This window comes from Scyliorhinus canicula, chromosome 3 (genome assembly GCF_902713615.1).
Source record: "Scyliorhinus canicula chromosome 3, sScyCan1.1, whole genome shotgun sequence".
Lineage (NCBI taxonomy): Eukaryota > Metazoa > Chordata > Chondrichthyes > Carcharhiniformes > Scyliorhinidae > Scyliorhinus > Scyliorhinus canicula.
Window position 1 is genome coordinate 271354848 of NC_052148.1, and position 14568 is coordinate 271369415.

A 14568-nucleotide genomic window follows, 5' to 3' on the forward strand; every position below is an offset into this window, starting at 1 on the left:
GCCACAATGCTAACCACCGTGCTGCCTGCTTCATTGCAGTGTTAACGTAAGCCTACTTGTGACACAAATAAAGATTATTATTCATTCACCTGTTCAGAAACAGAGCAGGAATCTGGTACAGGCGCATTTGGACAGTGTTTGTAAAATAACACCGCCGACAATTTTGAACATCAGGGGCGGGATTCTCCGACCCCGCGCCGGGGTCACGCGACGCCACTCTGACGCCGGTCCGCCGATTCCCCAGCGACTGGAGAATCGGCGGCAATGGCTCCGGTCGGGGGGCCACGGCCCAGTAATTCTCCACGATCGACGGGCCGAATGCCCGCCGAGTTCAGCCGACTCTCACCGGCGCCGTTCGCGTGTGGTCTTACCCGGCGGGACCTCGGCGTTCATGCTGCGGGGGCCGTCCTGGTGTGGGGGAGGGGGATCTGACTCGGGGGGGGGGGGGGGCCTCCACGGTGGTCAGGCCCGCCATCGGGGCCTACCGATCGGCGGGCGGGTTTATCCCGGAGGCCAGGCCCTTGTAGGGCTCTGCCATGTTGCCCGGGGGCCGGCGCGGGGAAGGCAACCCACACGCAAGCGCGGACCCGTGCCGGCCGTGCTGACGTCCGTATCGGCAGCTGGATCTGCGTGAAGCCCTCCAGTGCCGTGCTGGCCCGCTGTGCGGCGCAGGATCCCTGCTCCTAGGGGCCAGGCGTCGCCATCATAAAACGCTCCGGCCTTTACGACGGCGTCGACACTTAGCCCCAGGATCGGGTAATGCCGCCGTAGGTTCCTAAATCGAGAGCTTCCCTTTTTGTTTCCTTTTCTATCTCATGAACTTGTAATACAACAACCTTCTAACCATGGCACGAGGGTTTCGATAAAAAATAGGCAAACGAGCGTTCCTGTTCAGGACCAGGGAGCCACGTATTCGGCAAAATGCAGAGTCTTTCCCTGCTCAAGCGGACACAGATTTCAGTTTTTTGCCGAAAGAAAGGAATGATGGCTGAGATCTGAATGTGCTGCCCGAATGTGTGGTGGAGGCAGGTTCAGCCAAGGCATTCAAGGGGGAATTGAATTAGTTCAGGAATGTGTGGGGTTACAGGGAGAAGGCAGGGGAATGTCACTAGATGCATTGCTGATTTGGAGAGCCGATATAGATTTGATGGGCCGAATGGCGTCCTTCTGTGCTTCAACAATTCTGTGACTCTTGCATGATACGAAGGGGACCAAATAAGTCAAATATGGTCAGAACGTTGCAATTTGCAAGATGCCACTTCCCTGAAGCTGCGTCTTGCTCAATGTCTTCTGCAAATAAGGCAGTTCAGGTGAATGGCCGTGAGGATCAGCGCACCCAATTCATGGTGCTCCCAAATTCCTGCTCACTGATTTCAAAGCTTGGAAAATCAGGAACGCTGCTGTTTGTATCCAATTCTCTGATGCATGTCACACCGGTTATTAATTCAGAAGTTACGCTCACTAGTCCGCTTTACCAGTTGTGTGTTCACCTGGCATTACCCCCTCTGCTGGATTAATGTGTTACCCACACAGACTATGAACAGGATTGGGTCATTGGATAGCTCATTTAAGGAGCCACAATGGGCTGAACGGCATCTTTCTGATTGGTATCGTGGGCGGGATTCTCTACCCGGCGGGGTAGCCGTACCGGCGCTGAGGATTGGCGTGACCCACCCCGGCGTCGGGCTGCCTGGAAGGTGCGGAATCCTCCGCATCTTCAGGAGCTAGGCCAGCGCCGGCGGGCTTGGCTGGCCGGCGCGAGTTGGCGCATGCACGGGAGCGGCAGCGTGTGCTGGCATCATCCCAGCGCATGCGCAGGTAGGTTCTTCTCCGCGCCGGCCATGACGGAGGTTGACAGCAGCCGGCGCGGAGGGAAAGAGTGCCCCCACAGCACAGGCCCGCCCGCGGGTCAGGCCACCGTGGGGGTACCCCCCCGGGGGCAGATGCCCCCCTGCCCCCCCCCCCCCCCCCCCCCGAGGACTCTGCCGGCCGGCCACAGAACCAGGTCCCGCCGGTACGGACCTGGTTTGGTTTACGTCGGCAGCGGGGCAGGATTCACGCGCCCCCTCCCCCCCTCCCCGGCGATTCTCCGACCCAGCGGAGGGTAGGAGAATCCTGCCCCATTTTACATTAGTTTAATTCTGTAAATGTTTGAGAAAAAAACATTTGTTGCTTAAATATTCTACTCCTTGAATAAAGCTTCAATGATGAAATTTCCCATTGGTTGTTGTGCTGGATTGGTGAATTGTTGCGATAGAAACAGAAGAGGCAGGAAAATCTCAGCAGGACTGGCTGCATCCATGGAGAGAGAAGCAGAGCTAACGTTTAGAGTGCGTCTGACCCTGCTACAGAACTGGAAGTGAATTGTTGCATTTCCTTCACTTTTGCTCATCATCTTCTTACACACATGTACACATATTCACACACGCAGGTACACACACGTACACATATACGCATACATATATACACACACACACATGGGGACACAGTCCCTACAAAGCTGCATTGCACTAATCGTTTGTTATCCTTCATGAACGGGAAACTTCATTCAATTGCAAAAAAGTTTGACAATGTGTAAACACGGGAGTGCTGGATCTCGTGGAACAGGAGGATGCTTTTTCAGGACGGATGCTGGAGAATGGGGAATGAGACAGGCACAGTCACAGTAGAAACAATCATAGCAACAGCAAGTCGCTGTGGCCATGTCTTCCGTTACCATTTCCAACGTCTGGTAAAACACACACGACTCCTTCGCCATGATCGAGCAGACCAGGAGAGCGACCACAGGAACGTATCCTTCCATGAGTGTCCTTTGAGGTTTCCATAGGTCGCCGTGCCTTCATGCATACGTCATTCTTCCCAGGTAGTTGGCAGGGACGTAACCCCTTTTCCCTTTTACTTCGGCCAGCCACCAATCTGCGTTGCCGCTCAAGTCGCTGGACTTCACTATCCTCACTCGCTCGTACTCCTGAAGGCTGAGTTCATGTTTACTCCGCGCTTGAAAAGGATAGACAGCGTAAAAGATCTGTAAAGGGCGAAACAGGGAAGATAAAGGTCGGGGCCTGAAGCATGAGAACTAGCTCCTCTTTTCTCAACCTAGTTTTCAGCTGTGTGAAATACTAAATTAAAAATCAAGTGACACGGCGACATTTCAACAAGAAATGCATTCATAGGTTTCCAGCAATAATGTAATTTGCTCTATTTTGTGATCTTTAAATGGAATCATTATTGAAACAGTTTTGATAGATTAAATTCCAACGGCAGAAGGCCGATAAGCAGAAGACACTAAAAAGTGGGAGACGCGACTGTTAAACTGGTCATTTTCTGGAATGCGCTGCTTGAAAGGGTGGTGGAAGCAGATTTAACAGTAACTTTCCAAAGGGTTATGGAGAAATACAATTTTGGTGCTATAGGCAGGGAGAGAGAGAGAGAGAGAGAGGGAGCAGGACTAACTTTATAGCTTAACCAAACACCTGGCATAGGATTAATGGCCCCTCAGCTCCTTGAAGCTTTTCTGTGATTTAATCAGATCTTGGCTGATTTAAGTCCATCTACGTTCCTCAGTTGCCTTGACCCATTTACCCTCGTCAATCCCAGCTTTGAAATTTTCCATCGATCCCCAGCCTCTGCAGCTTTTTGGGGGCAACAAGTTCCAGATTTCCACTCCCCTCTGTGCGAAGTGAGGAATTCTCCCAGAATGGCCTGGCTCCAGTTTTAAAGTTCTGCCCCCTTTGGTCTGAGCTTCCCTTGTCGGAGGAAATAATCTCTCTCTCTCTACCCTTATCCGAGTTTTCAAATCAGTTTTAATGACTTGATTAGATCATCCCTTAATCTTCAACTTCAATAGGAAAGCACAGAAAGGCATGTAACCTGAAGCTTCATCAAAAGCTCATGAATCACGGGCGCAATTCTCCGCTGCCCACGACGGGTCGGAGAATAGCGGGAGGGCCTTCCCGCCAATTTTCACACCCTCCCGCTACCCCCCCCCCCCCCCCCCAACGGCCGCCCCACGACACGAATCGCTGCTCGCCGTTTTTTACGGCGAACAGCGATTCTCCCCAGGCCGATGGGCCGAGTTCCCAGGCCTTTACGGCTGTTTTCACGAACGCGATCACACCTGCTCTCACCGTTCGTGAAAACGGCCGCAAAGTGCCGTCCCGGACAACCATGGCACCGATTGGCACGGCCGCACCACGGCCGTGCCAAGGGTGGCATGGGCCTGCGATCGGTGGGCACCGATCGTGGGCAGCGGGTCCGATACCTCCGCACTATTTGTTCTTCCGCCGCCCCGCAGGATCAGTCCGCGGGGCGGCTGAGGGGCATGACGGCCCGCGTATGCGTGGGTTTGACGCGTCTGCGTGATGACGTCATCCGTGCATGCGCGGGTTGGAGCCGTCCAACCCGCGCGTGCGTGGCTGACGTCATCGTGCTCGTCAGCCGGCGTGATGCTTGGCGTGCGGACTTAGCGACGGTCGCTAAGGCCGCGATGCCGTGCTTCACGGGGCCGCGCTGCTAGCCCCGCCCGGGGGGGGAGAATCGGGTCCTGGGAGGGGGCGCGGAGGCTGCCATGAAACACGGCCGTTTTCACGGCAGCCTTCACGACTCTCCGCATTTGCGGAGCATCGCGCCCGTACATTTCTAACTTGTGTTGAATTATTTGATGAATTGGAATAATATTTATACCCTTGTGAGGGGGGGGGGGGAGGGATGGAGCTGCATAGAGGGCAAGCGATATCCCTTTGAAACATAAGACAATTGTCAGTCAGGGTTTGTGATGGGGGGGTGGTTGTCGGCGTCTGTAAGGAGGTTGTAAGGGAGGGGGGGACAAGGGGGTTCAAATTGGGAAGGCAGGACGGGAGGAGGGGAAGGGCAGGGTGTGGGCTGTTGATTATTTAATATGCTGTGCCAGTTTGCTCTTGCTCTTATTTTATTAGGGACTGGTTTAGCACAGTGGGCTAAACAGCTGGCTTGCAATGCAGAACAAGGCCAGCAGCGCGGGTTCAATTCCCGTACCAGCCTCCCCGAACAGGCGCTGGAATGTGGTGACTAGGGGCTTTACACAGTAACTTCATTGAAGCCTACTTGTGACAATAAGCGATTATTATATTATTATTTGTGTTTGGTGTTTATATAAATGCCTTAATAAAAATATTTTTAAAAAAAGAAACACGAGCCAAATGAAGCAGATAATCTGCACACATCTGTTACAACAGCTCAGCACCTAAAGATTAGACTTTACATTTTTCCCAAATGGCAGCAGTTATTACAACGTGGGACTCCCTCAGTCCCACACTGAATGGCCTCACCAGATCTGTATTCTGTGGGCACCGAAACAGTGCTAGGACTGACTCAACATCCTGAAAGTGGAACTGGATACTGACATTGTCCACCGAGTTTAATTCCACACGGCAATTTCTGACCTTTGAGCACTGTTCTGCAGGCGGGATGTTTAGGATGGTTGGGTGCCGTGGTTTGTAACTTGAGGAGTCAGTGGGAACACATCCCCAAGTGGGGCTCAATTGGCCAAGGTTGAGACTCACGGCCCCTCCCCCCCCCCCCCCCCCCCCCCGCCATTTCAGGAGGAAATCTTGGCGAGTTGGCTGGCAGCTCTTTAGACTCAGCAATGCCGGGGCTATAGAGTGGTGGCATCTGCTCAAAGGAGGTGCCCCCACCCTTTCTGACACTGCCTCTCCCCGTAAAGGTTGCTTGGGTGACCCAGCTGGCGTGGGCCAGCTCCTGCTTTGGGGGACATTGTGGTGGGAGGGGGGGGGGAGAGGTGGGATGAGGCCATCAATGGGTCACTCAATGGCTTCAATTGACCCAAGGGTAGTGAGCTGCCCAGTGCTTCCACCGACTCCTCTAGAAAGGGAGACAGGTCACGAAGGGCAGCACGCAGGCTACACGTTCCTTTTCAGGAGAACCCTGCCTCCAAACATGTCAGCACGGGATTGTAAAATTACGCCCATGTGCCAGGAATCCCACACCAAATAAAATGGGTACAGGTTCAGGGAAGAACGCTAACATCAGATTAGGGTCTGTGGCCAGGAGAGGGTTGAAAGGTCAGTGAGGTTATAGGTTAGCACCAGCTATTAAACAGTTGACCTGCTTTACCTGCTGCTCTCCCAAGTCACTTGAATTGTCATCGTTTCCGTTGACTGACATCGTCTCCGGGGTGCAAGGACTGGCTTCCTGAGAATCAGTCAGCGGGCCATCGCTGTCACTGGTGCTAAGGCACAAGCTGCTCCTGTTGTTGCCGTCTCCGCAGTGTGAAGACACAAACAGACTAATGTCATCAAAATCTCCATCGGTCACCGGTCCATCCGTGGACACTCCGTTCTGCCCAATCGCAGGGTTGTATGGCCTCAGAAACGATGAATAGACGTAACCTTGCGTCACTGCATGGAATCAAAGGCAGTCATGAATCACCTCACCCTTTGATATTATATCACAACACATTTTCCAAAACGTTTTATCGTACCATATCAAAGAGGATACATCCAGCTGATTAAAAGGCCACATTCTTATCCATTATCTATCATATGTTAACATGTTATCTCTGCTGCTGTTGCTGTGATGACGGCTGGTTCTCTACATGCTGTCAATATGAAGAGCAGGAGACAAGGGGAAGGTGGATCTTGTTCCAAATTTACAACCGCCCACTTTGATTATCCTTCCACCCAACAATCCCCCTCCCCATGTCTGGGGGTCCTTTGTAGGTTGCAACATTAGTGCCCGCTATTTTTCAAAGAATGTGAGCTGTCTTGTGTGAGATTTTCCAGCTGTTGGATCCAGTCCATGTTTTTACAATTATTGTGCGCGGCATTACTCAGGGACCAGGAAGCATGTTTAATCCAGCAAAACGGATAAAACCAGCCACAAAAGATGATCCAGTCTTTCTTAAAGCGCCTTCTACAATCTCAGGATGAGCCCAAAGCACCGTACAGACAATTAAATACTTGGGAAGTTAAGTCAGGGCAACAGAGCAGATGGTGTTTTTAAAAAAATAAATTTAGAGTATTCAATTAATTTTTTCGAATTAAGGGGCAATTTACCTACCCTGCACATCTTTGGGTTGTGGGGGCGAAACCCACACAAACATGGGGAGAATGTGCAAACTCCACACGGACAGTGACCCAGAATTGAACCTGGGACCTTGGTGCCATGAGGCAGTGCTAATCACGACGCCACAGTGCTGCCCTGAGGGCAGATGGTGTTTTTGTGATGTTGGCCTTGGACAAGCGGGGAGAATGCCCTGCTCTCCTTCACAATAATGGCATGGATTCTTTCCCTTCCACTCGGGAGGACAGACAGGGCCTCAGTCCTACCTAGGAAACAGCACCTCTGACAATGCAGCACTCCCTCAATAAATAGGGCATTGGATGTGTGTGGGACTGAAATCCAAGACCCTCGGATTGGTGGGTGACAGTGCTGCACACTAAACCATCTAATAAACAGCGTGACAGCTGCCTTGGTAACTACTTTATTTCTGTTCTTTCAAACTCCAGAAAAATGAAGCTTTGGTTTGACTAAGTCAGGGAGCGCGTTCCATTTCTTCTTAGCATCACAAAGCCCATTCTCACACCCCATCACCAGCACGCTAAAATTACTCTTCAATAACAGGTTACACAAAATGGCCGAGGCAACAAGCACAAGGCAGCGGGCTTGGGAGGGAGTGGCTGGGGTTCATCCAATCTCTACGACAAGAAGAGCAATGGAGTAAATCAGCAAGAACATTAAAAGACCAACAGAATTCAGCTGGACCTACTGGGATTGTTTTTGTGAACACTCACTTCCTGTATCAACGAGCCAGCGGTTGACACTTCCCAGAGGGTCCTGCTTCTCAATAACCGCCACAATTTCACCCTCATGAAGAGATGCATCTAAATCTTGGGCAGCATTGAATTTCCGCTTGGCTTGAAACAGTTTGTCAGGGCTGTGTGTCACCAAGAGCTTGGCCCTGTTCTCTTCAGTCTGGTGTGGAGCTTCAGGCTTTAGGGGAGACAGAAATAGAACAAACACCAGTAAATACTCTGGAACAAATCCACAGCATCCTCTCTATACGACTCTAAATATCAAATACATTGATTTTTTCACATTGTTGTAACTCCCACTGAACTTGACTGGGTAGTTTACATCTGCCCACCACACTTTAGGAAGGATGAACGGGTCCTCCAGGGATGAGGGCATTTCAATTAGTAATAATAATATTTTATTGGGCAGCAAGGTGGCGCAGTGGGTTAGCCCTGCTGCCTCACGGCGCCGAGGTCCCAGGTTCGATCCCGGCTCTGGGTCACTGTCCGTGTGGAGTTTGCACATTCTCCCCGTGTCTGTGTGGGTTTCGCCCCCACAACCCAAAGATGTGCAGGGTGGGTGGATTGTCCACGCTAAATTGGATTGGATTGGATTTGTTTATTGTCACGTGTACCGAGGTACAGTGAAAAGTATTTTTCTGCAAGCAGCTCAACAGATCATTCAGTACATGGGAAGAATAGGGAATTAAACAAAATTCAAGAAAATACATAATAGGGCAATACAAGATATACAATGTAACTACATAAGCACCGGCATCGGATGAAGCATACAGGGTGTCGTGTTAATGAGGTCAGTCAATAAGAGGGTCATTTAGGAGTCTGGTGACAGTGGGGAAGAAGCTGTTTTTGAGTCTGTTCGTGCGTGTTCTCAGACTTCTGTATCTCCTGCCCGATGGAAGAAGTTGGAAAAGTGAGTAAGCCGGGTGGGAGGGATCCTTGATTATGCTGCCCGCTTTCCCCCGGCAGCGGGAGGTGTAGATGGAATCAATGGATGGGAGGCAGGTTTGTATGATGGACTGGGCAGTATTCACGACTCTCTGAAGTTCCTTGCGGTCCTGGGCCGAGCAGTTGCCATACCAGGCTGTGATGCAGCCCGATAGGATGTTTTCTATAGTGCATCTGTAAAAGTTGGTAAGGGTTAATGTGGACATGCCAAATTTCCTTAGTTTCCTGAGGAAGTATAGGCGCTGTTGTGCTTTCTTGGTGATAGCATCAACGTGAGTGGACCAGGACAGATTTTTGGTGATGTGCACCCCTAGGAATTTGAAACTGCTAACTGCTAACTGCACCTTAATTGGAAAAAAAATGAATTGAGCACTTTAAAACATTTTTTTAATTGTCATAAGTAGGCTTACATTAACGCTGCAGTGAAGTTACTGTGAAAATAACCTCGTCGCCACATTCCGGCGCCTGTTCGGGTACACTGAGGGAGAATTCAGAATATCCAATTCACCTAACCTGCATGTCTTTGGACTGTGGGAGGAAACCGGAGCACCCGGAGGAAACCCACACAGACACGGGGAGAACGTGCGGACTCCCCACAGACAGTGACCCAAGCTGGAATCGAACCTGGGACCCTGGCGCTGTGAAGCCATAGTGCTAAATACTATGCTACATGCTGCCCATTGTAGGCAGCTCTTTAAATAACAGAAAGTGATGGAGATGCTCAGACCATGCATGGACAATGTGGCGGAATTCTCCAAAACCATTGATACGTGGTGACCTCTGGCGAGATATGAGGTGTGATTGCCGCTGGCTGGATTAGCATGATCCAGATTGCAATCCACTCACACTTCGTAATTTCTATGGAGCCAGAGGATTTGCACCATTTATATGATTTGCACCATGATTCTCAAAGAAGTTGGAAAGGTCGGATACTCATAAATTGGGGTGCCGTTTTTAAAGGGTGCCCCTATTTCAGAATATCACTACAGCCAATCCTTTCCCCACACAATCGCTGGCGAGGACACCCTCACAATCGTTTGCAAAGCCCCACCCCCTTTAGGGTCCCCCCTTCAGGCCCCTCCCAACTTCTGTCGCCCTCCCTCAGTCCACTCCTTGATGCCCACCCTGACACTGCCAGGTTTGCACTGCTAGGGTGCCAGGAGCAGTTCCAGGTTGGCACAGCCAGGGTGCCAGGGGGCAGCACTAGTCTTTCCGGGAAAGAGGACACCCCAGCAGCAAAGAAACTGTGGATAGAAACAACACCAGGTTTTTTTAGGAAGAGCTTTAGAGTTAATGGACTGTGAAGAGCTGGAGAAACGAACAAAGCTAAACACTCCATTGAAATAGCCTGCACCTGTCAATCAAAAGCTTGTAACAGAAAAAAGTGGGTCGGATCTCGAACAACGACGAGTCAGAATACAGGAGGTAGAGAACCTAGTGGAACGGTATAACGACAACAATCTCTCCCTCAGTGCCAGCAAAACTAAAGAGCTGGTCATTGACTTCAGGAAGCAAAGTACTGTACAGACTCCTGTCTGCATCAACAAAGCCGAGGTGGAGATGGTTAGCAGTTTCAAATTCCAAGGGGTGCACATCTCCAAAAATCTGTCCTGGTCCACCCATGTCAAAGCTACCACCAAGAAAGCACAACAGAGCCTATACGTCCTCAGGAAACTAAGGAAATTCAGCATGTCCAAACTAAATCTTACCAACCTTTACAGACGCACCACAGAAAGCATCCTATCTGCAGTGGTGCAGTGCACGGTGAAGATATGGAATCAGCTGAGGAGATATTTTAGGACGGAAGGGATGTCGGTGCTAACGCCGCTGTGTGAGAATCATGGGTTTGAGCCGGCGGTGTGGGGGGGTGGATAGTGTATACAGGAGGTGGAGGGAAGTGGGGCTGGTCAAGGTGAGGGATCTGTATTTGGAGAAAGGGTTCGCCAGTCTGGAGGAGCTAAGGGAGAGGGTAGAGCTGCCAAGGGGGAGTGAGTTCAGGTATCTACAGGTTAGGGACTTTGCACGAAAGATCTGGAGGGGGTTCCCTAGTTGCCGGGATACACCCTGCTGGAGCGGCTGCTGCTTCCGGATGTGGAAGGGGAGGGAAGAATTTGGGATATATACAAGTGGCTGGGGGAGCAGGGAGGCGAGTGGGTGGTGAAGATCAAGGAGAAATGGGAAGCGGAGTTGGGAATGGAGATCAATTGGGGAGTATGGAGTGAAGCCCTGCGAAGGGTAAACGGGATCTCCTCTTGTGCAAGGATGAGCCTGATACAGTTTAAGGTGGTGCACAGGGGGCATATGACTCGGGCGAGAATGAGTGGGTTCTTTCAGTGGGTAGCAGATGAGTGTGAGAGGTGTGGGCAGGGGCCAGCGAATCACGCGCACATGTTTTGGAGTAATGAAAAATTGAGAAGATTCTGGGCGGGAGTGTACGCGGTCTTAGCCAGGATAGTGGAGGAGGAGGTGGACCCGGACCCTTTGGTGGCGATATTTGGGGTTTCAGAGAAGCCGGAGCTGATGGAGAGGAGGAAGGCCGATGTCTTGGCCTTCGCCTCTCTGATTGCATGGCGACGGATTTTGCTGGAGTGGCGGTCGGCATCGCCACCGGGGGTAACGGCTTGGTTGGGTGACCTGTACGACTTCCTGCGATTAGAGAAGATAAAGTATGAGTTAAGTGGCTCAGCAGGGGGGTTTGAGAAAAGGTGGGGGATGTTTGTGATTGTGTTTGAGGAGCTGTTCATTGCAGGGGGCGTGGGTGATGAGGCCGGGGGGGTGGGTGATGAGGCCGGGGGGGGGGGGTGAAAAAGCGGATAATTCTGTCCAGACTGTATAGTTGATTGCTGGGAAGTATGTTTCCTGGGGTGTTTATTTGCTTTAACCTGCTGTGATACATGTGTGTAATAAAATACATTTTTAAAAAAAGAAAGCATCCAATCTGCTGCATCACAGCTGCTCAGCCGAAAACCCCAAGAAAATTCAGAGTCGTGAACACAGCCCAGTCCATCACACGAAAATGTTAAAAGGGAATGAAATTGAATGTGAAACAAGCACTTCAAAGGTTTCCAACACATCAAAGGCAAGACTTTTACCTTCATCTAACAGATTATATAGAACATTTTTTTTAGAGTACCCAATTATTTTTTTTTCCAATTAAGGGGCAATTTAGCATGACCAATCCACCTAACAAACACATATTTTTTGGGTTGTGGGGGCGAAACCCATGCAAACACGGGGAGAATGTGCAAACTCCACACGGACAGTGACCCAGGGCCGGGATTCAAACCCAGGTCCTCAGCGGCGTAGGCAGCAATGCTGACCACTGCGCCACCGTGCTGCCCCTCTGATAGATTATTGAAATTAAAGAGAAAATGCTGGAAAATCTAAGCAGGTCTGGCAGCATCTGTAGGGAGAGAAACGAGCTAACGTTTCGACTCCAGATTACCCTTTGTCAAAGCTAACAGACAGAGAATGTGGGGAATATTTATACTGTGGAGTGAGAATGAAAGATGAGTCATAGCCACAGAAACCCAGGGAAATAGGGTGCTGATAGCCACAGAAACCAAGGGGAAAGAGTGTTAATGCCAGTCCCCAGAGAGAACAAAAGGTGTGAAAGGTCAACAGCAGGGAAACTAACATCAGAGGGTGAACTGTGACAGGTGTAGATGTGGGGGGAGGGGATGGGGGAAGAAAGGGGAGAAGGGGTAAGGAAAAGTGGATAAGATGGGGGGGGGGGGTGTTAAATATATATAAAGACAGACAAGAGAGAAAGAAATGGCAAAAGACAGTTAAAATGAAATGGGATGAAAACAAATGTGTCCAGGTGGAGTAGAGCCAATCATCTGAAGTTGTTGAATTCGACGCTGAGACCAGAAGGCTGTAGCGTGCCTAACCGGAAGATGAGATGTTGTTCCTCCAGTTTGCATCGAGCTACACTGGAACATTGCAGCAGGCCAAGAACAGACATGTGGGCATGGGAGCAGGGTCTTGTGTTAAAATGGCAAGCTGCGGGAAGGTCAGGGTCCTGCCTGCGATCGCTTTGTGATCGTTTTGCTGAGCACCTTTCGTCTGGGGCGGAGGAATTGGTACCGGGAGGTCGCCGCATTCAATTGTAATCTTGCTAATTAGGTTTAAATTAATGCAAATGAGCTGTGATCAGGCTCCCGTCTCTCTGGGTGAGATCCTGACCATGCCAGCTGGAGCGGGCCAGGAGAATGGGAAATGGATTTGGGACCGGCGCAAATCCCATTTTGTGGCTCTCCCACGATCCTCCTGACATAGCGGGATCTTGCGCCGGGCGCAACATGGCTGGAGAATCGTACCCCCTTGTAAATTTCTACATTGCAAAGCGAAAGCTCAAAGCCAGTGAAATGACTGAAGACCCATTTGGGAACAGAAGGATTAAAACAATCCTCGGATGAAGCGGTAGTTTAGTTGGTTACCAGGTTATGAAAATCTAAACCGGTTTCAAAAAGCAACGTGGAAAGGAGATTCAGTTATAAGTTTGCCACAGAGTCACAGGACACAGTATGGAGAACGGGCAGGACGATGGAGTGGAGGCCAGGATGGGATCAGCCAGGATCACAATGAGGGTGTTAGACCCAGGAGGCTAAATTGCCGACTCCCGCTCTTAGGTCATGTGTTCTAGGGTGCAATCCAGCTCTTGGTTAGGTGGATTGGCCATGCTGAATTGCCCTTAGTGTCCAAAAAAAAAAGGTTAGGAGGAGTTATTGGTTTACAGGGATAGGGTGGAAGGACCTAAGTGGGTCGGTGCAGACTCGATGGGCCGAATGGCCTCCTTCTGCACTGTATGGTCTATGTTCTATGTAACATTGTAGGTAGCAGATAAGGAACATATCAGCCATGGGGAATGGCGGAGCAGATTCGATGGGCCAAATGGCCTCATTCTGCTCCTATATCTTATGAACTTAGGAAGAATATAGCACAGCACAAGATGAGACCACTCAGCCCAAACTGTTTATGCTAGCGATAATTCTCCAAAAGGAGCAACTCCCATTCTACCAAATCTCACCCTTTCATCAGAATCTTCCAATCTTTTCTCCCACATGTTTATCTGGCTTGCCCTTCGAAACATCTACGCTATCCATCTCAAACACTCCCTCAGGCAGCAAGTTCAACACCTGGCGAATATCTTACATTACTTATGGCTCCATAACAGGAGGCAGATAGAGAACCTAGTGGAGAGGTGAAAAGACAACAATCTCTCCCTCAACGTCAGCAAAACTAAAGAGCTGGTCAATGACTCCAGGGAGCAAATTATCGTACACACCCCTGTCTGCATCAATGGGGTCGAGGTGGAGATGTTTGATAGCTTCAGATTCCTAGGTGTGCACATCACCAACAATCTGTCCTGGTCCACCCACGTTGACCCTACGACCAAAAAAGCACAACAGCACCTATGCTGCCTGAGGAAACTAAGGAAATTTCGGCATGTCCACATTGACTCTTTTAAAAACAATTTAGAGTACCCAATTTTTTTTTTCCAATTAAGGGGCAATTTAGCGTGGCCAATCCATCTAACTTGCATATCTTTGGGTTGTGGGGGTGAAACCCACGCAGACACGGGGAGAATGTGCAAACTCCACACGGACAGTGACCCAAGGCCAGGATTCGAACGTGGGTCCTCAGCGCCGCAGTCCCAGTGCTAACCACTGCGCCACGTGCCGCCCTTCCATATTGACTCTTACCAACTTTTACTGATGCACCATAGAAAGCATCCTATCTGGCTGCATCACAGCCTGGTATGGCAACTTGCTCAGCCCAAAACCGTAACAAACTTCAGAGAGTCGTG

At 50.4% G+C, this 14568-nt stretch overlaps 1 protein-coding gene across 4 annotated transcripts in view; it reads right to left on the reverse strand.

The window, feature by feature from the left end:
- Nucleotides 1-2086: 2086 nt before the first annotated feature.
- The window catches only part of arhgef38 (Rho guanine nucleotide exchange factor (GEF) 38), a 130232-nt gene continuing 117750 nt past the window's right edge, over nt 2087-14568 (reverse strand). For all 4 annotated transcript variants that reach the window (XM_038792816.1, XM_038792814.1, XM_038792815.1 and 1 more), the window contains 3 exons: nt 7791-7989; nt 6112-6395; nt 2087-3025 (listed from right to left, as the gene is read on the reverse strand). In XM_038792816.1, coding sequence (XP_038648744.1) covers nt 2840-3025; nt 6112-6395; nt 7791-7989 — 669 coding nt within the window. In that variant the 3' untranslated portion in view covers nt 2087-2839. The remainder of the gene's footprint in view (nt 3026-6111; nt 6396-7790; nt 7990-14568) is intronic.